The 23,736-nt window shown below is 40.8% G+C and overlaps 1 protein-coding gene across 1 annotated transcript; it reads right to left on the bottom strand.

Moving 5' to 3' along the window:
* Positions 1-7,488: 7,488 nt before the first annotated feature.
* Positions 7,489-20,661, bottom strand: NDUFV2 (NADH:ubiquinone oxidoreductase core subunit V2). The gene is made up of 8 exons (XM_020793496.3): positions 20,467-20,661; positions 19,207-19,272; positions 14,800-14,862; positions 14,599-14,715; positions 13,701-13,869; positions 9,673-9,782; positions 8,054-8,130; positions 7,489-7,667 (listed from the first exon to the last, which is right to left on the bottom strand). Exons 1-8 carry the CDS (start codon positions 20,506-20,508, stop codon positions 7,574-7,576), a joined length of 738 nt encoding a protein of 245 aa, XP_020649155.3. The 5' UTR covers positions 20,509-20,661; the 3' UTR covers positions 7,489-7,573.
* Positions 20,662-23,736: the final 3,075 nt, after the last annotated feature.

Below are 23,736 nucleotides of genomic sequence, written 5' to 3' on the forward strand. Positions count from 1 at the left end.
CAAAAGTCTCCTCTAGCACCCCAATTCAAAAGCATCAATTCTTCGGCGGTCAGCCTTCTTTATGGTCCAGCTCTCACTTCCATACATTGCTACTGGAAAAACCATAGCTTTGACTATACAGACCTTTGTTGACTAGGTAATGTCTCTGCTTTTTAAGATGTCTAGGTTTGCCATTGCTTTCCTCCCAAGAAGCAGGTGCCTTTTAATTTCGTGGCTGTTGTCACCATCTGCAGTGATCATGGAGCCCAAGAAAGTAAAATCTGTCACTACCTCCATGTCTTCCCCTTCTATTTGCCAGGAGGTGATGGGACCAGTGGCCATTATCTTAGTTTTTATGATGCTGAGTTTCAGACCATTTTTTGCGCTCTCCTCTTTCACCCTCATTCCATATCCAGTTCTAACTGTTGCTTCCTGTCCCACGTATAGATTTCTCAGGAGATAGATAAGGTGATCAGAAAATGATGATTAGAGCCACAGTCAGCTCCAGGTCTTGTTTTTGCTAACTGTATAGAGCTTCATCTTTGGCTGCAGAGAATATAATCAATCTGATTTTGGTGTTGCCCATCTGGTGATGTCCATGTGTAGAGTCGCCTCTTGTGTTGTTGCAAAAGAGTGTTTGTGATGACCAGCTTGTTCTCTTGACAAAACTCTATTAGCATTTGCCCTGCTTCATTTTGAACTCCAAGGCCATACTTCCTTGTTGTTCCTTTTATCTCTTGACTCCCTACTTTAGCATTCCAGTCCCCTATAATGAGAAGAACATCTTTCTTTGGTGTCAGTTCTAGAAGGTGTTGTAAATCTTTATAGAATTGGTCAATTTCAGCCTCTTCAGCATTGGTGGTTGGTTCATAAACTGGGATTACTGTGATGTTGAAAGGCTTGCCTTGGATTCGTATTGAAATCATTCTATCATTTTTGAGATTGTATCCCGGTACAGCTTTTCCCACTCTTTTGTTGACTATGAAGGCTACTTAATTTCTTCTACAGGATTCTTGCACACAATAGTAGGTATGATAATCATCTGAATTGAATTCGCCCATTCCTGTCCATTTTAGTTCACTGACGACCAGGATGTCAAGGTTTATTCTTGCCATCTCCTGTTTGACCACATCCACCTTACCAAGATTCATAGATCTTACATTCCAGGTTCCTATGCAGTATTTTTCTTTGCAGCATCGGACTTTCCTCTCACTTCCAAGCGCGTCCATAGCTGAGCGTCCTTTTGGATTTGGCCCAACCACTTCATTAGCTCTGGAACTACTTGTACTTGCCCTCTGCTCTTCCTCAGTAGCATGTTGGATGCCTTCCAACCTGAGAGGCTCATCTTCCAGCATCCTATCTTTTAGCCTTTTGTTTCTGTTCATGGGGTTTTCTTGGCAAAGACACTGGAGTGACTTGCCAGTTCCTGTTCCAGGTGGATCGCTTTTAGTCAGAACTCTCCACCATGACCTGTCCATCTTGGGTGTCCCTGCATGGCATAGCCCATAGCTTTTCATGAATTACTCTAGCCCCTTTGCCACAAGGCAGCAATCCATGAAGGGGGTCATCATGAGTATTTTGCCTTAATACATGCTTATTTTCTTTAACTATATCTTAACCTCATTGTCTGCATTATCATCCCATCTTACCATCTTTTCTGAGCATTAGTCTTTTAGCAATTGATAAGATGGCTTCTTCTGTTTCCGTTTCCCTTTTCGTTTGCCTCCTTCACATTCCATTTGTAACTAAAGCAGGTAATGTGGCTCTTCCATTCATTGAAGGATTATTGCCCATCAGCCAGAATTCATGAATTAATAAATTAATGGTGAAATACTACACATTTTTGCTGGCAGAATTGCTTATATCATAGGAACTAGAAAGAGACCGATTCCCCTATCTCATAACCTCTTACATTATCTCAAAACTGCTCAGACACTTTTGGGGCTTTCTGCAGGAGATAATGGAGGTGTATCAGCTTACATGTTAGCTTCTGCCCTCAGAGAGGTCTGAAGTTAGCCATCCATTTCAACCTGGGAATTGTATCACATACATCCTTTATTGAAGTAGATTTGGGTTGACTAGTGCCTGAACAGAAGGTTTATGAGCAACCCAACTGCCGTGTTGAGCACTTGAAACAGAAAGTAGAGTATATAAAAATTAGATGACACAAGACTGTTTTAAAGATCTGTGACATCTTAATGGGCTAAAGGCCACTTCAGGTGATACCTAATAACTTGTTGGCAGATTATATGTATCAAAACCCATCCCTAATAAATATTAGGATTGAAGGAATAATTATATTAATAAGAGCAGTGACTGCTAATTGTACAAACATCCCGTTTTGCTATTAATATTCAGCTAAAGTTGATTAGATTTCACACTGAAAACAGTCTGTAGTTCTCTGATTTGTTTATTCGATACTAACATTTAAAAACTGAAAAATAAGTATACGTGAAATTAGAAGAGGTATCTTGGTAAACATCTGGTGAGATATATGAAGGTTATCTACTAGAACACTGTAAATAGTACATATGTTTGTAATACATTTCTTACCCAAAAAACAGATTATTTTTCTACTGTTTATAGGGCAGTCTGATGAGGAACTGAATTTCATTTGAAAATATGTAAGATGTATTTCAACACATTTAATATTAAGTAATCTATCATTAAAATATCACTTGCTTTCTAAAACATTACAGGTAAAACCAAATGAAAAAATGTGCCCCCTTTAATACTGTTATACTATTTTATAATACTGTATGACCTTTTGTGGACATGTCCACTGATACTTTAAAAAGCAGAGATTTAACGCAGCTACCTCTTCAATATTTCTGAAGAATAAACTGAATACTGTGTCTGATTTCCATAAGGCATTTATTTACAAACATACATACCTTGTTAGAGGTTTCTCAAACCATTGATAGATTAAAAGTAGGAGAAAAGGGTCTTAAATAAAATTTTAGGATGAGTGAACATTTTGTGAAAAAATGATGGCTAACACTGGTTGCAGTTTATAATTTTAATTTGCTTTTTAAAATTATAAATATTAAAATTTGTAATTATTCATTTTTCAAAATAATATTAAAATTTGCATTTTAAGTTGATTTTTAATGTTTTTGGCAAGTAGCATTTTCTATAATGAAAGGCTGTTTGTTATTTTGACACTATTTTTCACCATCAACTGGAAGTTAGTGACTTTGAGTCTTGGCTAAAACATGATTAAGTAGAGTTGCTCTAAGGAATATGAACATCTGTCTATCCTCAAGAACAGCTTTAAAATGCTTTAAAATAACTTTTCAGAGGATTGTGCAGAAGCAATCATGAAACTGAAGATAATCCCCCAAGTTCTATCTATAAATTTCAATTCCTCTACTACAAGATTACATTGTGTATTTGAATAATTGATTACATATTTTAAATTCAGAAAGCTTAGGTATATGATACTAATACTTTAAAAATGAGAATTTTCCACAAAGTTCTACATCTATTATTGAATGGGGTTTTTGGAGAGGGAGGGCCTGTCAAATTACAACAAACTGGGCCTTTATTGCTAATGCAGTAGGTCCAAAATACTATAAAGAATGCTTCTGCACCTTCCTACTTAGAAGTGCTTAGCATATTCCATGATATAAAATGTAGGTTTTTTATGTTATTCACTGCTGACATCCTGATGAGTCACAAGACTCTCATCACTGGCCTGAAGTTAAAAGCATAATGGTTGTTGTAGGTTTTTTGCGCTGTTTGGCCGTGTTCTGGAGGTTTTTGTTCCTATCATTTCACCAGTCTCTGGCTGGCAACTTCAGAGGACAGGAGCTAGAACTCCCAGAGCACGGCCAAACAGCCCGAAAAACCTACAACAAACATCGGATCCCAGCAGTGAAATCCTTCAAGAATACATTAAAAGCATAGTCTTCAGCAAAGAGCTTTTTATTTAAGATGATATAACAGTCCTCGTGCCAAACGTGTTTGGGAGCTTTTTTGCTGTCATGCTGAAGCACACCTTTGGAACTGCAACAGAAGATTTCTATCTCCAGATTAGATCAGATGGAAAACTCTTTAATCTCTCTAGATTGAGAGCGAAGACAAAAGTTCAACTGAAATGCATGTGGGACTTCCTCTTTGCCAATGAGGCAGTCATTGTTGCCCACTCTGCTGAAGATCTCCAGCAACACATGAATCGTTTTAGCAAGGCCTGCCAAGACTAACAATCATCCTGAAGAAAACACAAGTCATGGGCCAGGGCGTGGACTCACCTCCCTCTATTACCATCTCCACGCAAGAATTGGAGGTTGTTCATGATTTTGTGTACCTTGGCTCAACAATCTCTGATACTCTCTCCTTAGATGTCGAGCTGGATAAACGCATTGGCACAGCAGCTACCATGTTCTCTAGACTCACAAAGAGAGTATGGCTTAATAAGACGCTGGTGGCATATACCAAGATCCAGGTCTATAGAGCCTGTGTCCTGAGCACACTCCTGTACTGCAGCGAGTCCTGGACCTTTTGTGCCTGGCAGGAGAGGAAGCTGAACACGTTCCATATGCGTTGTCTCCTATGCATTTTTGGTATCGCCTGGCAGGAAAAAGTTCCAAATAGTGTAGTCCTAGAATGAGGGACATGGTGGCGCTGCGGGCTAAACCGCAGAAGCCTGTGCTGCAAGGTCAGAAGACCAAGCAGTCGTAAGATCGAATCCACGCTATGGAGTGAGCACCCGTTGCTTGTCCCAGCTCCCGCCAACCTAGCGGTTCGAAAGCATGCAAATGCGAGTAGATAAATAGGGACCACCTCGGTGGGAAGGTAACAGCGTTCCATGTCTAAGTCGCACTGGCCACGTGACCACGGAAGATTGTCTTCTGACAAAATGCTGGCTCTATGGCTTGGAAACGGGGATGAGCACCGCTCCCTAGAGTCGAACACGACTGGACTCAATGTCAAGGAGAACCTTTACCTTTAGAATGAGCTGGAATGTTTAGCATGTATACATTACTGAAGCAGCAACATCTACGTTGGCTTGGGCATGTCGTGAGAATGGCTGATGGCCGAATTCCAGAAGATGTCCTATATGGAGAATTAGTGCTGGGAAATCGCTCCAGAGGGAGACCACAGCTGTGGATACAAGAATATCTGCAAGTGGGATCTGAAGGCCTTAGGAATGGACCTCAACAGATGGGAAACCTTGACATCTGAACATTCATCCTGGAGGCAGGCGGTGCAGCATGGTCTCTCTCAATCTGAAGATACCCTTGTCCAGCATGCCGAAAGCAGCAAAATCGGAGCTGGACAGGGACCGGATTGTATTTGTCTTCATTGTGGAAGGGTTTGTCAGTCTCAAATTGGCCTCAGCCACACTAGATTCTGTTCCAAGTCCTCCATACAGAGCACGTTATTATAGTCTCTCGAGACTGAAGGATGCCTACACAGAATAACAGATAACTTTATCTTGGAACTGGAAAGCAGATGTTATCTACATATCAGATTAAGTCATCTACCGGTCTGTGGGATTGTCGGAACTGGGCCGCGGATACGGATCTCTCCCCCCCCCCCCCGCATGCACGCATGTCATACCCACAGTGGGCATGCACATGCAGTGGGTGTGTCACACTTGCATGGGAGTGTACCGTGCCCACTGCGCATGGCCCCCCCAGCTGGTCTGCAGCTCCAAAAAGGTTGGGGACTGCTGACCTAGTGTATAAGATGACACCCCCTTTTCTAACCCCCCAAATTAGAATATTTGTATGATCGCACCCCTTTGGTCCTGAAGCCCTTTCATGGCTGCTTCAGGATCAGAGGGGTGCTTCGCAAAAGGCAGGGAAAGCGGCTGCCTTCCGTGTATATAATGACCCTCAATTTTTTTGTCTAATTATTTAAGTAAAAAGTGTTTTTTTATATGTAGAAAAATACAGTAATTAATATACCCCAAATTGAGAGGAATAAAGGTACCTGAAAAAACCATCCTGAGCCATTTCAATGAACTAAGTCAAGCCAAGGAAGAACACATGTGTAACTGAAATGGTTAAGCATTCCTCATAAGGTGACAAATGTGTATAAACAATGTTGGTGACATAACACATAGTCGTATCTGAAGTTTCTAGCTAAGTCAGCTCCATTGAAATTGGCAAATAAACTTTAGTCCACAGAATTAGCTCTGTCTGCATTGATATTCAACAGAGTTGTGATAGCTGTAGTTTATAAGTTATGTGCTATCAAGTTGGAATGAACTAATGGCAACGCTAATAGGGCTTTCAAGGTAAAAGAGTGAACACCCCCTCCAGTGAGACACCAGAGCTTTGAGCAGGAACTGTAACAGAAACACAGCCAATGTGGCTTAATGAAGACCTCAAATGTCTTAATGGGTGCCAGGGAGTTTAACGTTCTCAGTCTTTCTGAATCTTTATTGCTGGGAGGGGCAGAGCCCTGTCCCTACCAGCTCAAGCACACCTCTCAGATGCACCAAGCATGGGGTGCTGCAGTTGTCTTTGCAGCAGAGTAGCCTGAGCACTGTCTCTGCCTACTTCTGTGTGGTTGCTGCTTGCAGCCACAGGACCCTACATGTCCTTCCATCAGTAAGCATGCCCAAAATCCAGGAGGACCTGGGAGGGCTCACCTGGTTGGCAAGGAGGCCAGATGGTAGGTGGACCAGGTGGTTGGATTGGAGATCCCCCTTCAAAGTAGCCTGGCAGTGGAGCCGTTCACCCTTGCTACTTTCTGTGCAGCAGCGTGGCCTGCATTGGTTCTCCCAGCATTTTGCTTCTTGCCTTGTGCCAACACACCCAGGCCACTTTCTCTAGCTGGACAAAGAACACCTCCCAGTGCCAGGATCTCATTTTACAGCTGTTTGCTTGTAATGGGGTATATCCTAAAATTACTTTTAAGATTAATCTTGCCTTGCCTCGCTATAATGTAATATATTTAAAATATTTTTACTCTGCAAAATAACTTTAATAATTAATTTTAAAATTAATTAAATTACTGTAAATTGTGCCCAGTAATGTAACAGTTTAATGTAATGTAATCCTGCCTTAGGCATATTTTTCCCATTGTATGGGACTTGAGTTACTACTCCAGAGATTAAATCTGCAGCAGTGCAAATATTTTTTCCCTTGGTGTACAGTGATATCTGTTCCTTTTGGCAGAACTGCCTTCCTGTACATTACATTTGTGAAGGAGTTCTAGTCTCCATTGATAACTTAGTCTGTGCCCCTCCATTTCGAATGTATTCCCTTTCTTCTTGAATGCTCTCTTTGGATAGTGTTTTATTTAAAATATGCCATCTTCTTTCCTTGAAGATTCTTTCCTATGCCATCTTTTTTCTATTTATATAACTGGATTATAAATATTGTTATTTGGTTTTGGTAGAGACAAGAGTGACTTTGTTTGAAAAGGTATTAATATTCTCTGTCTGAAACAAAACTGGTAACTTTAAAGGTAATAAAAATTTTTCAATTCCAGGTGATATGTTGTCATTACTTGAATTGCCAATAATCATACTAAAGAAATACACCAGACGTATTAACAGAACACTCATGCTTTAATCTATCCATAATTAATTTTTTAAAATTTTCTGAACCACTTTCTTGCAGTTAGAGAAACAATCTTAAAGGTCTGACCGCACCCCAAAGCCAGGTCCATTGGGTGGTTCTGTTAGAGAAGTAAGACCACCAGCTGGCTCACAAGAGAAGCGTCCACTCCTGAAGGGGAAAAAAAAGAACACTATGATTCAAACACTACTGAATGCCATGCTAATTGTCCTCCCATATGATATTAAATATCACATAATTTTTCCAAGTATTAAGGAGTGGTAGCAACAGCCCTGGTAAATAAATTTCTTAAGCACAGAGACATGAAAGCCATTTTCCTTATGAAATATAAGGCAATGTTGCAGTCTTGCCTATTACTGGTACTTCTTAGGTTATGATCACATGAAGAGCAAAAACAAGCATCATGGGGTAAAAAGCTCATATTTCCCCATGTTTAGACAGATATTCTTGGATCTTGTAATAAGAATGATACCATTAATTTTATGCAGTTACAGTGTCCTGTCTTCCCAAAATACTATATAGTAAAAACAAAATACCTTGGTCCAGGTTTTGGAACTTTTCCAGCTTTCAGTTCATCAATTATGTCTTCAATGTCTTTTGTTTTCAAATCTTCCTGAAATGAAGTGAGGAAAATACATTACCCATATAAAATAAGGGACCTGTATGCCTTCAGGATGCGCAAATGTACCATATTTTTCCGTGTATAAGACCCCTAATTTTGACCCTTGTAGCAGCTGGACGCGGAGGCGAAGAAGTAGCCGCACTCTTGCAGCTGCCCATTGACTGTAGCTGCGGACGCCTGATTGCATCCTCTAGTACTACTGCTGGGGCTCACCTGAAGCTCCCATCACCACCTTGTCCCCTGCCCAAAGGGATCCCACAAGTGGTGCTGGAGGAGGCGATCAGGCAGCCGCAGCTGCAGTCAACAGGCAGCTACGAGGGGCGGCTGAGTGCAGCTGCTCCTTCACCTCCTCCTGCTGCCTCAGCATATTTCCGTGACACTCAATTTTTGTAGTAACTATTTTAGGAATATCATGTTATACATTGAAAAATACAGTATTAGGGCAGAAGTTTTAATTATAGTAGAGTGGTGTCTCGCTTAACGATTGCCCCGCTTTACGATGATCTTTTTGTGATCGCAAAACGATGGTCTAAATGGGGGAATTTCGCTTAGCGATGATCGGTTCCCTGCTTCGGGAACCGATTTTCGCTTTATGACGATCCAAAACAGCTGATCGTCGGGTTTTCAAAATGGCCACTGGGTGCTTAAAATGGCTCCCCACTGTGCTTAGGGACGGATTCCTCGCTATACAGGCAGCGAAAATGCCCACCATATGGAGGCTCTTCGCTGAACGGTGAGTTTTTACCTTATTGGAACGTATTGAACAGGTTTCAATGCGTTTCAGTGGGGTTTTTAATTTTGCTTTACAATGTTTTCACTTAATGGCGATTTTCCTGGAACGGATAATTGTCGTTAAGCGAGGCACCACTGTATCTGAAAGTTGGCGCCACAATACATTTATGAACATTTGAAATGCTGTACAGTTCTTGTTCTCTCCAGAGCAGACTGAATTACAGCTATTCCCTAAATAATTTTTACAGCTAATGATATGCCTCATTAGGACCAAACAGCCTAAGAGTGTAAAGAGGGAAAATGTCTACTACACTTGTTTTACCATATGCCATAAATACATGAATGACAGACCTCAAGATAGCTTAGCCTACAGGAATTATATTGGTATGCGGTAAAAATATAGGCGTAAGTACTGTTTTTAAGAGGGGCAGATGTCCCTCGTAAAAATACCGTGTACCTCAATTTGTTGATATGACTAACCGCCTTATTTGGCCTAACCATAGGTGCACAGTTTACTCATAATAAACACTACAGTATGTGGTTCATATTCAATCCATTTTAATAATTATTTTAAAATCTTAAGACTTTATCTTTGATAAACTTGATACTTCAGAAAATTATGGTACCTTCACACAAAGTAAAACCAAAGTTAAAGCTGAAGATCAATATATCTGTTTTTTAACAAACACACACTCCCAATTCTAATAACTTCTACCACACTGGGCTTGGCAGATTTTTTTCAATAAGTACTTGCTTACACCACAATGATTTGTGCAATTGGGGCTAAGAAATAGTACTTACATAATAGTTATCATTTATTTGTACCATTGGTGCATTTACACATGCGCCCAAGCATTCTACTTCCGTCAGAGTGAACAGTTTATCAGGAGTTGTTTCCCCAACCTTTATACCTAAAGGAAGACAGATAAATTTAAAATATAACAAAATGAAAAAGTAAAAACTTTAGCAATTAAACCTAAGCCACAACACGGGGGCTAACAACTCCTGCTGGAAGTGTGTTAAGCAACCTGAGACATTTTTTCACATGTGATGGACATGCGATAAAGTAAAAAGATTTTGGAGACAGCTAAAATGAATTATACAACAGAAAATGGCCTTTAAACTAGAAATGTTTTTACTGAACATAATGACAGAAATTGTTGAAAAAAATTAAATACATGCTGATACACATATTTACAGCTGCAAGGCCGATTTGGGCTCAAAAATGGTAAAATCGGGAGAACCCGAAGGTTGAGCTGATTAAAAATTACTGGATATTACAGAAATGCATAGTCTTTCAGAAGTGTTATGTGAGAACCCAAGAGCATATGTTAAAGAAAGCTGAGAAATGTTCTAAGACTGAGCCCAGAAACAAGTACAAGTAGAGAATATAGCATTTGTTATGGATTTTATTATTGTAACAACTAGGTTATATATGTTTTCTCTTTTTCCCGTTTCTCTTTTCTCTCTCTTCTTTTCCCCTACGGTTGTTTCTCTATGAGTTTTATTTATGGTTGTTATGTGATGTTTAAAAAATGCAAAATTAAAAACCCCTAAGCCACAACAAATGTTTTTGTAATGTATTTTTCTTAATACAGGTAAGGCCAACATTTACACTGTAACAGATTGGCTTCTAGAAGCAGAGGAATCTTGCTTTACAGCGCACAAACTACTGGATCAAGACATACATACAAACTTAGCTCAGTGTAAAAACATTTACTATATTGAAGGAAATTAAATCTCTGAAGACAATATTTAAAATGCCATATAGAAACCACAACATTTGCTACTTGAAATTAGCAGTTTTATCATATTTGCACTTCAATTGCATGGTGACACAATAGCACTGTGATATGTTTAGAAAGAGTACTCCCGTCAGTGAAAGAGCCAAGGAAGATATACATACAGTAATGCATTAAAAAGACTATTCTTTAATACATGGCTGGTGGCAAGAAGGGGAAAATGTGCAACTTCTGACAAATGGATCAGTACCCTACTTGCTGGGCAGGGCAGATCTACCAATAATGATCTTGGCTTGAATGATAGTTCCTTTAGATTTCTGTTTCACACTTTACATGGGACTGTCTGAACAGTGTTCATAAACTATGTTGTTGTTTAGTTGTTAAGTCGTGTCCGACTCTTTGTGACCCCATGGACCAGAGCACGCCAGGCCCTCCTGTCTTCCACTGCCTCCCAGAGTTGGGTCAAATTCATGTTGGTAGCTTCAATGACACTGTCCAACCATCTCTTCTTCAGTCGTCCCCTTCTCTTGCCCTCACCCTTTCCCAACATCAGGGGCTTTTCCAAGGAGGCTTCTCAAGAGATGGCCAAAGTATTGGAGCCTCAGCTTCAGGATCTGTCCTTCCAGTGAGCACTCTGGGTTGATTTCCTTTAGAATGGATAGGTTTGTTCTCCTTGCAGTCCAGAGGACTTTCAAGAGTCTCCTCCAGCACCACAATTCAAAAGCACCACTTCTTTGGCAGTCAGCCTTCTTTATGGTCCAGCTCTCACTTCCATACATCACAACTAGAAAAAACCATAGCTTGGACTTTGCGGACCTTTGTTGGCAAGGTGATGTATCTGCTTTTTAAGATGCTATCTAGGTTTGTCACCACTGTTCATAAACTATAGTTGGTATAAATTCAGCTGCCAATTATCTTGCATATGCAGTTTAGAGACTCTGTGGCCTTGGTCTGAAAGTAACAGCACTAGCTTTCCATGTTGCTGCTTAATACAATTCAAGATACTCATTTGACCCTACAAAGCTTTTGGCCACAATGCCTGAAAATCTGACTGTTTTCATGAGCCTACCACTCATCTGCAGTCTTCATCACAGAACTGCTCTATGTCCAACCACAGTCTTTGTTGATGACTACATGAGAAGGGGCACCTCCTATGATGCATCTTCCCCAGGAAATTCAGGTTGGCTACATCATTAGCAATTTCTTTTGGTGGGGGAATTCATTCTGTTGCAATTTATTAATTATTGGTTTCAGTTGCATATTGCTTTAGGTACACTGTTAAGCAAGAAAATCAACAGCTACTTTAAATACGAATAAGAATGATAAAGCATACAATGATAGAATCAATAGAATTAAAGAGCTTTTTTTCTTATAGCAATGGAGATGAAGGTGAAGGATAATTTGGAAGGCAGCCAGATTCTTCTGTATTTTTACTATTTAAATGAAGAACACACAGTAGAAGTTTCTTTTTAGAATAGACTGGTATCTTCAAAGAGGGAAACTTATCTCTGCTTACTGCTGCTTTTACCAGTTATACTGGGCATTCTGCCCATCAGTTCCATCTTCTCTGTGAAGAGCAACAAGACCACTGGGTATCACTGGAAGTCCCCTGAGTCTTACTTCTATAGGTAAGCACAGCTACCAGGAGATAGTTTTCATGTAGGTAAAGGTTCCCCTTGACAATTTTTGTCCAGTCGTGTCCGACTCTAGGGGGCGGGGCTCACCCGTTTCCAAGCCATAGAGCCAGCGTTTGTCCGAAGACAATCTTCTGTGGTCACATGGCCAGTGCAACTTAGACACAGAACACTGTTACCTTCCCACCGAGGTGGTTCCTATTTATCTACTCGCATTTGCATGCTTTCGAACTGCTAGGTTGGCGGGAGCTGGGACAAGCAACGGGCGCTCACTCCATCACGTGGATTTGATCTTACAGCTGAAGATCTACAGACCTTACAGCACACAGGGTTCTGCGGTTTAACCCGCAGCGCCACCACGTCCCTCTATAGATGTCCTCTATAGAGGGATGTCTAGCTGCAATACAGCTGTTTCTTGGAAGCCCTCCAAGACCCTTTAAAAATGAGTAGCCCGTCATTTTAAAGCATAATACATTATAAGCATAATACAGCGCTAACAATTTTTCCCCCTGCTTCCTTTTTTCTTTTGTGTCATCAATTTTAGAGTGGAAGTCTAAGGGACACATGCTTTGTTTATCTGCTTTAGGAGCTTTTCCAACTGAACAATACAAGTATCAACATTTTTAATAACTGTCTAAATACTGTAAATAGGTTTTATTAATTGTTTTTGCAGAGGCATTTAACATGTTAAAAATGTTTCCTTCTCTTGCACCTCTTATTACTCAGATAAGTATCGCAAAATGCATTTTAAAATGTCAGTTTGATATAAGCTGTAAGCATATTAACTCAATTTACACCATAGTAGTTTTGCTTCACTTAAGCACCCAGAAAAAAATAATGTGTATCTGGTAGCAAAGAAAATATACTAATGGACTACATTAAAGTTAATTTTGGACCCCAACTAAATTCTTTGCAAACTTTGTATCAAGGAATCAAGCCTCATCCTTGGGAATGGAAGTTCTATTCATCATTCAGTTTCAAAATACACATAATCTAGTTTTACGCCATGTGTTTTTGTTATAAATGAACCTCTCCCATGCTAAATATACTGTATATAATTTTCATCTGCAACCAAATATTTAGGGGGCTATTTCAATTCAAACTACAGTTAGTCCTCCCTGCACCACCTACCACTGATCATTTGTCATTTTCATAGAAATCTAAGAAGTCTCATTTCCTGTCTCCCACTTCCTGCTTCTCTAAACTCTTGTTCCCTCTTTTGTTTATGTCCAATGCTTACTATGCCTCTTAGATGTCACCATCTCATCCACTCACAAGCAGTGACAAGGGTTCACATACAATGCAGTGTATGCTGCTTACAAAGGTAGAGCCATCAGAAAGCAGCATACACTGCATTACAACCACAATACTGCATTACACTGAATTAAATAAGAAAAGGTAATAAAGTAAATATTTTATATATTATAGTAACATAGTTCGCTTTGAATCATACCAAGCTTCTTCTGAATAGCTTCTAATATGCTGTCTGAGTCACACAGCATGCAAGGGGTGGTAGTACAGATCTGGATATGGTACTTTCCAACAGGTTTGCGATTATACATAGTATAAAATGTTGCTACTTCATAAACTCTCATGGGAGGCATCTGTAGAATCTCAGCCACCTACAACAAAGAGACAACTCATTTTTCTAGGCAAAAAAACAATTTCAACAAAATATATTTCAGCATCAGTTATAATCCCAGCTATTGTCTCAGCCCTCATTATTTAATTTCATAGTATTTTCCACTGGAAGCAACCATAAGTACAACAAAAAAGCTTTAGACCTTAGAAAGTGTAAATGGTTGGTTTGCTTTACAAGGTTTAGTTACATGAACTAATTCAGTTAACATATTTCTAAGTGCTAGACATAAGTACTACTGAAATTTGCATACTTCGAGTTATGTGCCATCAAGCTTGAACTGACTTACTGAATAGGGCTTTCAAGGAAAGTGAGATATTGAAGAAGTGGTTTTATCAGTTCCGCTACCCCAGTGAGTTTCTATAACCAAGTGAGATCTGAACCCTTGTCTCCAGTTCATCACTCTATCTACTACACCACACTAGGGTTCTATAACATAGTACAACACACTATAAATTTATGTTTTCTCTTTGTTATAAGTCTGAGCACAATATCATTAAACCTGTATTAGCGTTTCAAAAATCGGGTCAGGGACTTTTATTTAGGCCAAGATTCATTACATATTACAGACATTTGAGACGGGAAAAGAAAATTACATTAGTATAGTATCTTCTGTATAATGTACCAAATGTAAAAGCTTTAAAAATATATTACAAATCTATCTTAATATATATATATATATGGCAAGAAAAATCTGACACTAGTAAAATACCTTATTCATAGCTGATATAGGCAGCCATCCATGCTGTCTTTGAGCCAGATCCAGGACTGGTATCACTGCTGCAGATCTGTGTCCCTCTGGGTAGTTATTTATTATTGCCTCTATTCTCTGTTAAATAAACAAATGCCCCATCAGCTCAGAATTTTAGTTCGCTATACAAACAAGCCCCCCCCCCCATCTATGCTGACATACCTTATAGTTTTCAGGAGTAAAATCAAATGGGGTGTTTGGGTTGTTTTCAGACGTATCTCTGTGCTGTGCCAAACAAAAACAAAAATTACATTTGTTTAGAAAAATAAGTTTTGAAACAAGTTTTAGTTGGCCAGTTTTGTAGAAGAAATTACTCAGATCTAACTTCCCAAGTGAGGATTAAAAGACCCCTCTTAAGGTCTATTCTTGGCACTTGAACATTCCCTTCCAAGATTATGTTAGAAGGGACCCTCCTTTTTTTCCTTTTATTTGCAGGACTTTTCCATTCAGACAGGTAGTCAGTAACTGACTGACCCCCTAGAAAAGGTTTTTCAAATGACTAGTGCTGAACTTCTGTATCAGTGTCCTTTTGTGATTTATTATTATTTTAATAGCTCCTGGTTTTCAGATTTGTTGGGAGGCATCTTGAATTTCCAGTTCTAGGGAGGGAGTCAAATATATAAATACATTTTCCCCTGGGGGGGGAGCTTACTGTTCATCCTGGCCTCTCTGAATGCACGCAATGAATACCTGATGACTATATTTGCATAATTATCACTATGTAGGTGACATTCCAATGAAATTTGCAGCACAAAGTGGAAGAAATTAAAGCAAGCCCAAGTGATTGCAAAGATCAGGTGGCTAGGCTTGCCCCAAGTGTTTTTCTTTGCCTCCCCACTCCACATCTTTTCTTTATCCCCTCGTCTCTGTTGGAATATCTTCGTACAAACCAGTTTGGATAAGAAAGAAAACTCGTGATGCTGAGAAGTCATCACACACTTTAGTGTCTTGCTCAATAATTCAATTATCCGTCATACAGGAAGGCTTTTTAAATAAAATTATAGAGAGGCATTGCCCCTTACCCACCCAGCTCGCCCTTCTAGCTGGTTTTGTGAGCCAGGAAAAACAAGGTTTTTCCACAAGTTTGATCCAGCAAAGAGGTTTGTTGTATACGTGTACATCTCATTGGAATGGGCCTAAAAGTCATTGTAGCGTTCACCCTTGTTATGCAAATTAAGTTATGAATTATTCATGGTATATGTTAATGTGGTTAAGAGGCAAGGCCGAGAGAGGTTAAAAGGCGGAGCCTGAGAAGAGGAGTTAAGTGGAGTCAGAGTCTGTGTTAGGAATCTGAGAAGGATAGTTTGGGGTCTGAGGAGTGATTAGTAACCTGTGATATTTAATACAGAAGATTAATATTGATGCTGGGTGAAACTGAAAGAATATGCTTATGAATTATCCTAGAAACCACCTGTAATCAATAAACCTGTTCTATTAAAAAGTCAGTACTGAATGGAACTTCATCTTTTCTAAGTAAAGTACGTTGATAAGGAGATCAACTGGTGGCAGCGTGTTGGGTTTTGGTTTGCCTTTGTGAGCTCTGTGTTTGAGGAAACAAGCAGGGGCTATGAGGGTGAATGTCACAGCCATCAAGTCCAACCCCCTGCTTTATTCAGGAATCCAAATCAAAGTATATCTGACAGATGGTTATCTAACTTTCTTTTGAATGCTTCCAGTGTTGGGGTGCTTACCATCTCCCAAGGTAACTAGTTCCACTGCCATACTGCTTTAACAGTTAAGATTTTTTTTCCCTGATATTAAACCAAAATCTGACTTCCTGTAAGTTGAGCTCATTATAAAATGCCCTGCACTCTGGAATGACAGGGAACAGATCCTGCCCCTCCTCTGTATGATGGCCTTTCAAGTATGTGAAGTGCTATCATCTCTCTCCTCAGCCTTCTTTTCTCAAGGCTAAACATGACAAGTTCTCTCAGTCTTCCCTTATAGCGCTTGGTTTCCAGTTCTCTGATCATCCTTGTTACCCTCCTCTGAACTTGTGCTAGTCTGTCTATATCCTCCTTAAAGTGCAGTGTCCAGAGCTGGACACAGTACTCAAGTTGAAACCTAATCAGTGCTGAATAGAGGGGAATGAAAACTTAACAGGACTTGAAGACTATACTTCTGTTAATAGCACTTGCTACTCCAAAAGCAGGCAACAATACAAATGAAAGAGAAAACATCAAAAACAAAACGCAACCACCCACCAAAATATACACCTTTAACTGAATAAATGCAATAAATTAACCAAATAATCTAAAAATCAATTTAACAGGGAAAGCACACACCTACAGAGAAACACATAAAGGAAAAAAATAAATCAACACACATAAAGCCCTCTTCCCTAAACCATGAAAAACAATCAAACAGGAAAAAAATATCATCAAACCTTCATCAACCAAAGCAGCTAGGATACGGGGCGAGTTCTCTCCCTTATGCTTTCTCTTGAGTCCAGCAGCCAGGCAAGCAGGCACAGACAGCACTACCTTAGCACACAAATTCCCATAATGACTAAAGCAACTTTCACTTTTTCCAACCAATCTAACCCTTTAACAAGTTCCAACATCCCTACTCTCCTGCTCCCGGACATTCTGATTGGTTACTAATAGCAGCTCTTGCGATATTGCTGGATGAAAAATTTCCCTGATAATTTGAGTGAAGTGAAATAAACGGTAAAGAAAAGGGGGAAACACAATGCTTTTACATATCCCTTTTTAGTATAAACAAACTGTTTAAGAGCCTCCCCCCCCTTTTTTGGAAACTGATGAAAAACCACAGAAGCAAAAATAGTTTTCCTGTGTTTTTTCCTTTTGGATGTATGTACATTAAAATCCGTTCCCTAACAATTACATAATCCCAACAGAACAGCAGTTACTATAGAAATGCTACCTCCTGCAGTTCTTTGAAATCAGACCCCAAAAAGATGCACTTGTTTTGTGCACTCTGTAAAGCAAATATGTTACCCAAATTATGTGACCAGATCTGAATGTCGTTATAGAAAGACATTTCCCCTTGTCCATAGATCCTCCTCTATTAATACAGACCCTGTAGGATTTGCAAAGTCTAGGATTTACTGCAGCAAACATTTTCCCCCATATAGAGTCTTATTTGTTTGAAACTCTGTTTCAAGACAAAAGCCAAAGTTAGATTCTGTTCATGTAAAAATCTTTCAAAATTGCTTGCTATGCTTCTTTGCTAAAGGAGCACACAAGTGCAACTATAAACAAAATGTGAAAATTAAAAATGATTATATTCTCAGGGCTATTAATGTTGCCATCTTAGCTGTTTGTTTGGACTCAATTACTGATTTTTTTTTACAGTCACTGACCAGGACTCAATTACAAGTTATGTGTTAATTCTCATGATCATAATCTTAGGTGGTGAGATATTCTATATATAGGCTATCTTTGCTAGGTAGGCTGGATAAGAATGATGTCGTCCTGTAGTCTGTAAGTGGATTAGAAGAGTTTATATTTCACAAGCAAGCTAGGTAATGTAAACAAGAGTATGGGGATGTTTAATTAAAATTAGATTTAAGACAGGAGCCACAAGTGATACTGACTAGAGAAATGCATAAAATGGTATTCATTTAGACATTCATTTATTCATTGGTCGAGAAATGGGGAACATGGCCTACAACTCATAAATTTTATGCTGCCATCAATCTATAGGTAAGAGACCCTCATTTTTTTAATTCCTGGTGTGTGCTAATGTAATAATTGCTTAAGGCTATCAAATGTGTTCCTTAGATTTTAGAATATGGCTGAAATATCTTTTTCTGACTACTTTTTATCGGTACAAGTTTTTACATTTTTGGACTGATAGTTTTCTTGTATATAGATTATAGATTAAATAAAGGCATGAAATAGTATTGGTTTGGCTAATTCACTTTTCTACACAGAAACAGTAGAATAAAATGCCAAATATCTAAATAAAGATCTGGCTCACCATGAGAACTATATAATTTATTTTTCTGCCCAGAAGAGGGATGAAGCATTTATACAGAGATGCCCAGATTTATTACTGACTCTCTTGGGTAAGCTCTTAAAACCCACTGCTCACACAGCAAGCAGAATAGGTGAACAGGATCATTTTTACAGTTCTAGAATAGGAGAAATATGAACTTCAACTAAACAGAAATAGCCAGAGCTTTGGGATTCATCTGGAATCAACGATATATGCACTCGATGCAACTTCATCTCCAAAGATATCAGTACAAGGACAACAAAAGGAGAAAACACAATGACACCTTATTCCTTGCTAAGACAAAGGGTTTATAAGATGCCAAAATCCTGTTGTAAATTTATATTAGAACAATTATAAATGCAGCAATTACAGTAGCAAGTTGCCACTAATTAAGAGTTCATGCTTGCCATCTCTAGTCACACAATTGAAATGTGAACTGCAAGTCACATTTTAAAGTTACATTTACACTTGGGTAAATCTGCAATAGCACTCTGGCCATTACAATAGTAAAGGACTATCTACTTCCAATTGAAGGACCTGTGAATAAATGCCATATTTCTTTATTTTCATTTACATCTGCTTTAGTCATATATATAAATTACTTACCACAAACAAAGCTCCACCTCCACTACTGCGTGCTGCTGTTGTATGAAGGCAGCGTATCTGTGTCACCTAGAAATTGCATTTTACAGAAAAAAAACCTTCAGTCATCACTAATAAGTTGGCTCTAGCTTCAGTCAAAATCAGAGTAAACACACTGCAATTAATGGGCTTAAGTTACAATTCTTACTGGTTTTAATTATTTTAACCCATATATGAGCCATAACAGAAAACAGTAGAAAGTAATACTTTCAGGCATATCTTTATTTAACCTACCCTTCCAAATCTGTTTTCCCTCCTCTTGTTCCCATTACATGAGTAATCTTCCTCTGCCAACGGTTGGAGGGCTACACATGCTTAACCCTTTAAAACTGGAGACTGCCACTCACTCTTCCAAATATGTTTTAATTAATGGAAAAACCAATCACCTGCTGTCTCATGTCTATTTATTGAGGGAGGGGGGATCATTTGAAAAGCTTGGGGAGGAAAACGTCATACAACATGGTAAAATTGCCTCCCACGCTCCCTAGAAAGGGGAGCTAGCTTTACTAGTCAATCTACTGAAACCACTGGTAGATCAGAAAAAGCAGCATACATAGGTCCTTGCAGCTGCCACCGTCCGGATTCCCCCTCTCCGGGAGAAAAGCCACAACCGTGAAAGTGCAGGCAGGCAGAGAGGTCAGGCACCTCCATCCAAGCTACACTTCCAGTCCCCCCCCCCAACTCAAACAGATTTCCGAACAACCTAGCTCGGTCTACCATGGCTACGGGAACACTGAACTTCGAAGAGAGCTACACATTACAAGCAAACACGCGTGATCCACTCCTGACGGTCACCTAGCGTAAGAGAAAACAGGAGGGGATTTTCGCGGGTGGGTGCGCAGGATTATGAAGGGCGTGTGGTTTCTCGTCCAGATTTCTCTCCCCGTTTCAACCCGAAAAACCTGGAATCTCCTTCCCCCCCCCCCCCACGCAGACTTGCAAGATGTGACCTCCCAAACCCTTCGGACGTTAGCTGAGAAACCCCCCCCCCCAATTCCTCGGTATTCCTCACACACACACCCGGTCCCCGCCCTCCGTTTATCCTCGGCAGAGAGGAGCCGGACCCACCGGCGAAGTTTGCAGGCTCCTCCTCTTCCCCTCCACAGGAAGGGGCAGGCGGCCGTGCCCTTGGCCTCCAGCGCCCTCCACAGACCTTGCCAGAGAGGCCCAGCTCTTTCGCCGGGCCTGTGAAAAAAAGCGGGACGTCCCCGACGCCCTCCTTACCGAACGCGCGGCGAGAGCTCGGAAGGGAGCGGAGAGCAACATGGCGGCGCTGGCCGCGAGCTGCAACCACCCAACGCCTTCTTCTCTCCGGCCTTCGAAGACGCAGCTTTAAGCCTGCGCCCTGCAAGAGAAGATGGTGCGCTCACGCAGCCGCAGTGACAACACCAGCCTAGCGTAGAGGAAGACCGCGCGTACGCGCTTTTCAGTTCCGAAGGTGTCCACGCGCGCTCCCGAAAGGGGAAGACAGGAGGCAGAGAGGGCGGGGCTTCGGCCTCAGAGGCGTTTGACGAACAAGAGCGAGGGTCTGACAAGAGCCCAGGAGTCTGGACTTTGGAAACTGTCCCGGGGGGAGGGGGGGGCTTTCCTCTCTGTGTAACAGCCTAGTGTGTAACAGATACGTTTATATGCCAAGCCGTCTCTGAAGATTGTCAGTCATCGAGGTGGGATTATCTGGAAGTTGAGTCGTGGCAACTGGATTTCTTTCTTGTTAGGTCGAAACGTTTCACTAATGGTCCAGGTAGCTTCTTCAGGCTGAAGCAGTCCAGTTGCCATGACTCAACTTCGAAAACACCTCATATGCTTGAAGAAAATCCGGAAAGGAGCGAGTAGTGCCTGTGTTGGACAACGTAAATGTTTTGATAATATTTAATATGCAATTCAGTATTAGTATTGAAATATTTTTAAGAGCTATGAAGACTGTTGCATGCTCTGCAGCTCATATGAGAGGTTTATTCAGGTTCTGAGAGATGGCAAGGGAAGGCACAGGGTGATGAGGACAAAAGCCCCAAGTGCGAAAGTTAAGAGGGTGCAGGAAGGAGTACTGAAGGTAGCAAATGTACAGACCCGGTTCATCTCTGCGCTCTGTGGGGCACTCTGTTTATGATAGCTGCTTGGTGGCCACTGTGTTGCTCTACTCCAAAGTGGAAAGACACCCAGCCATCTTCTCTTGCAGAGCCTCTAGACACTTCACTGGAGAAATGGACTGGCTCTAATTCTGAGACAAGATGTAGCACAAGCAGTTAGGGCCTATAATGAAATATCTGACCGAATAATAGGCATGAGACCTCTGGGAAAACCCATCAGTGTAATCATCATTGACCTCTATGCTCCAACTACTAATGCTGAAGAATATGAAACTGAAAGCTTTTATGCAAGCATCCAGGAGGAAATATATAACACTAAAACAAGACATGCTTATAATCATAGGTGACTGGAACACAAAAATAGGAAACAAAGCAGAATCAAATGCCATTGGAAATTTTGGGCTAGGGGTCACAAATGTAGCAGGAGAATTACTCAGAATTCTGTGAAGCCAACAATTTGACCTTTGTTACATGCTGTCTGGAATGCTCTCACATTGATTTATTGTACTCCCTTATACTCTGGCTACTACCCCCTTCCCTCCCTCTGTATAGCATGGTGGAAAGCTGTAGCCTTACATCTGCTTCTGGAGTGCAGCTCCCATAATCCTTCACTTCCCCTTCGAAATCCAGCTTGTACTTGTGGGATTTCTTGGTCCACATACTGCTGAAGCCTATTTTGACTATAACCTTGCTAGCGTGTGAAATGAGTGCAATTGTACGGTAGTTGGAGCATTCTTTGGCACTGCCCTTCTTTGGGATTGGGATGTAGACCAATCTTTTCCAATCCTCTGGCCACTGCTGAGGTTTCCATTGATGATGATAAAAAAAGTGCACTGGTCCTTTGACATTGGGCTTGGCACCAGGGTGGGTGACATGACCTTTAGCCTGGTTTGTTCCTTTTTGCACACCACACACAGAATGATTAAAGTGGTAGGAAAAGCCCACCCCCAACTCTGTGTTGGCTGTCTCTAGCAAGCACGTCATTGCTAGTACCACTCTGGCAGCCATTGATGATTATTAAATCCTCTGTGAGCTAGCAAAAATTTAATGCAACTTCCTAGGCATGTTGGACACCTTACTACTCCCTATACCACCCCATGGCTGAAGTACAATGTGTTCCAGCAAAAATAGTGCACATCTTTATCAAATTTGGTGCATCATGCTAGTTTGGTACATAGCCTGGCAGCCATTGATACAGATGATCTGCTATTTTGGTACACAGCCTGTGTAGATTCAATAATACAGTATTTTGAATTCAAATAATGTATGATTTCTTTCCTTTCAAATCAAGGGGGTAATGTCGGCATATACAAATTTTGAGGGGGGGGGTAAAAGGTAAAAAAGTTCCCTGACCCCTGCCTTATACTCTTTCATCCAACATTAATAAAAATGTTGAGTATTGGGCCAGTGTACAACTCTGTGGCACTCCTGTGTGAGACCCAAGGCGAGGCGATAGAAGTGCTCGCCGGAGTGTTGTCCTCCTTTAAGAGAGAAAAGGAGACCCAAACAGAATCTACAGCTCCCCGCATCACAGTCAGGCACCAGGGAATAGACACCTGTGACTTGGAACAGGGTTTGACAAGACTGTCGGTGACCACTCAGGACTAGAAAAGGTGGGAACAAGGGTGAAGGAGCAACCGTTGGTAGAGGCGGGACATGGGGATATAAAAGGGGAACGAGACAACATACCAGGGGATTGGGAACTAATATGGGTCGAGGATCCCTGGACTGGGAGATGTGAAAAGTAAGAGTGCCTCGAGAGGAGGCTGATTACAGGCGAAGAAGGGGCTTGCCTCCTAAACCGTCCTATTGGGGGGAATCCGAAGCCAGAGAGTGGCAGAGGCGCCTGAGGGAGGAGAAGGAGGCGGTAGAAAGGGAGGAATGAGAAAGAAGAGCATGGCGTCTGGAGGAGGCTCGCCGGAGGAGGTATTTACCGGACCTTGGGACTCCTATGCATAGGGAGCCGAACCATACGATCAGGAGAGGGGAGATGAGGAGACATTACCCCTGATAGAGGTGGACATTGATTCCAAGGACCAGGGTGAGACTAACCCTTTCTCTAAAGGACCCTGGTGTGATCCAAGTTACAACCCCTTTTTGCAAGATCTATGGACACCCTTGTTTGACCCGTTGGCGACAAGAGAAAAGAACAATGATAAGTTTAATGTTGATACTTCTTTATTTGATGTACCAATAAACCCCAGTTCTATTTTTCAAAAAACTTAGCATCCGGTGTTTGTGTCCAACCAGCCTGAGGTTAATCTTGAACCCTCACATCCTGTTGTTGCTTTTCTCCAGATGACGGGATCATTGGCACTCTATGAGTCCTTCTACAAATCTACCTAACAACAGAGTACTGTAATCCAATACACCTTTCACCAGACTTTTCTCTTTTTTCCAAATTAGA

The sequence above is a fragment of the Pogona vitticeps genome, chromosome 4 (assembly GCF_051106095.1).
Source record: "Pogona vitticeps strain Pit_001003342236 chromosome 4, PviZW2.1, whole genome shotgun sequence".
Lineage (NCBI taxonomy): Eukaryota > Metazoa > Chordata > Lepidosauria > Squamata > Agamidae > Pogona > Pogona vitticeps.

What these genes read in the sequence shown, in the direction of transcription:
- NDUFV2 (XM_020793496.3), bottom strand. Translation starts at nt 20,508, where the DNA reads ATGTTGCTCTCCGCTCCCTTCCGAGCTCTCGCCGCGCGTTCG. An exon ending in GAGCTCTCGCCGCGCGTTCG is followed by an intron (nt 19,273 to 20,466) that starts GTAAGGAGGGCG and finishes TGCAATTTCTAG; the next exon opens with GTGACACAGATACGCTGCCT. An exon ending in GAGGTGGAGCTTTGTTTGTG is followed by an intron (nt 14,863 to 19,206) that starts GTAAGTAATTTA and finishes TGTTTGGCACAG; the next exon opens with CACAGAGATACGTCTGAAAA.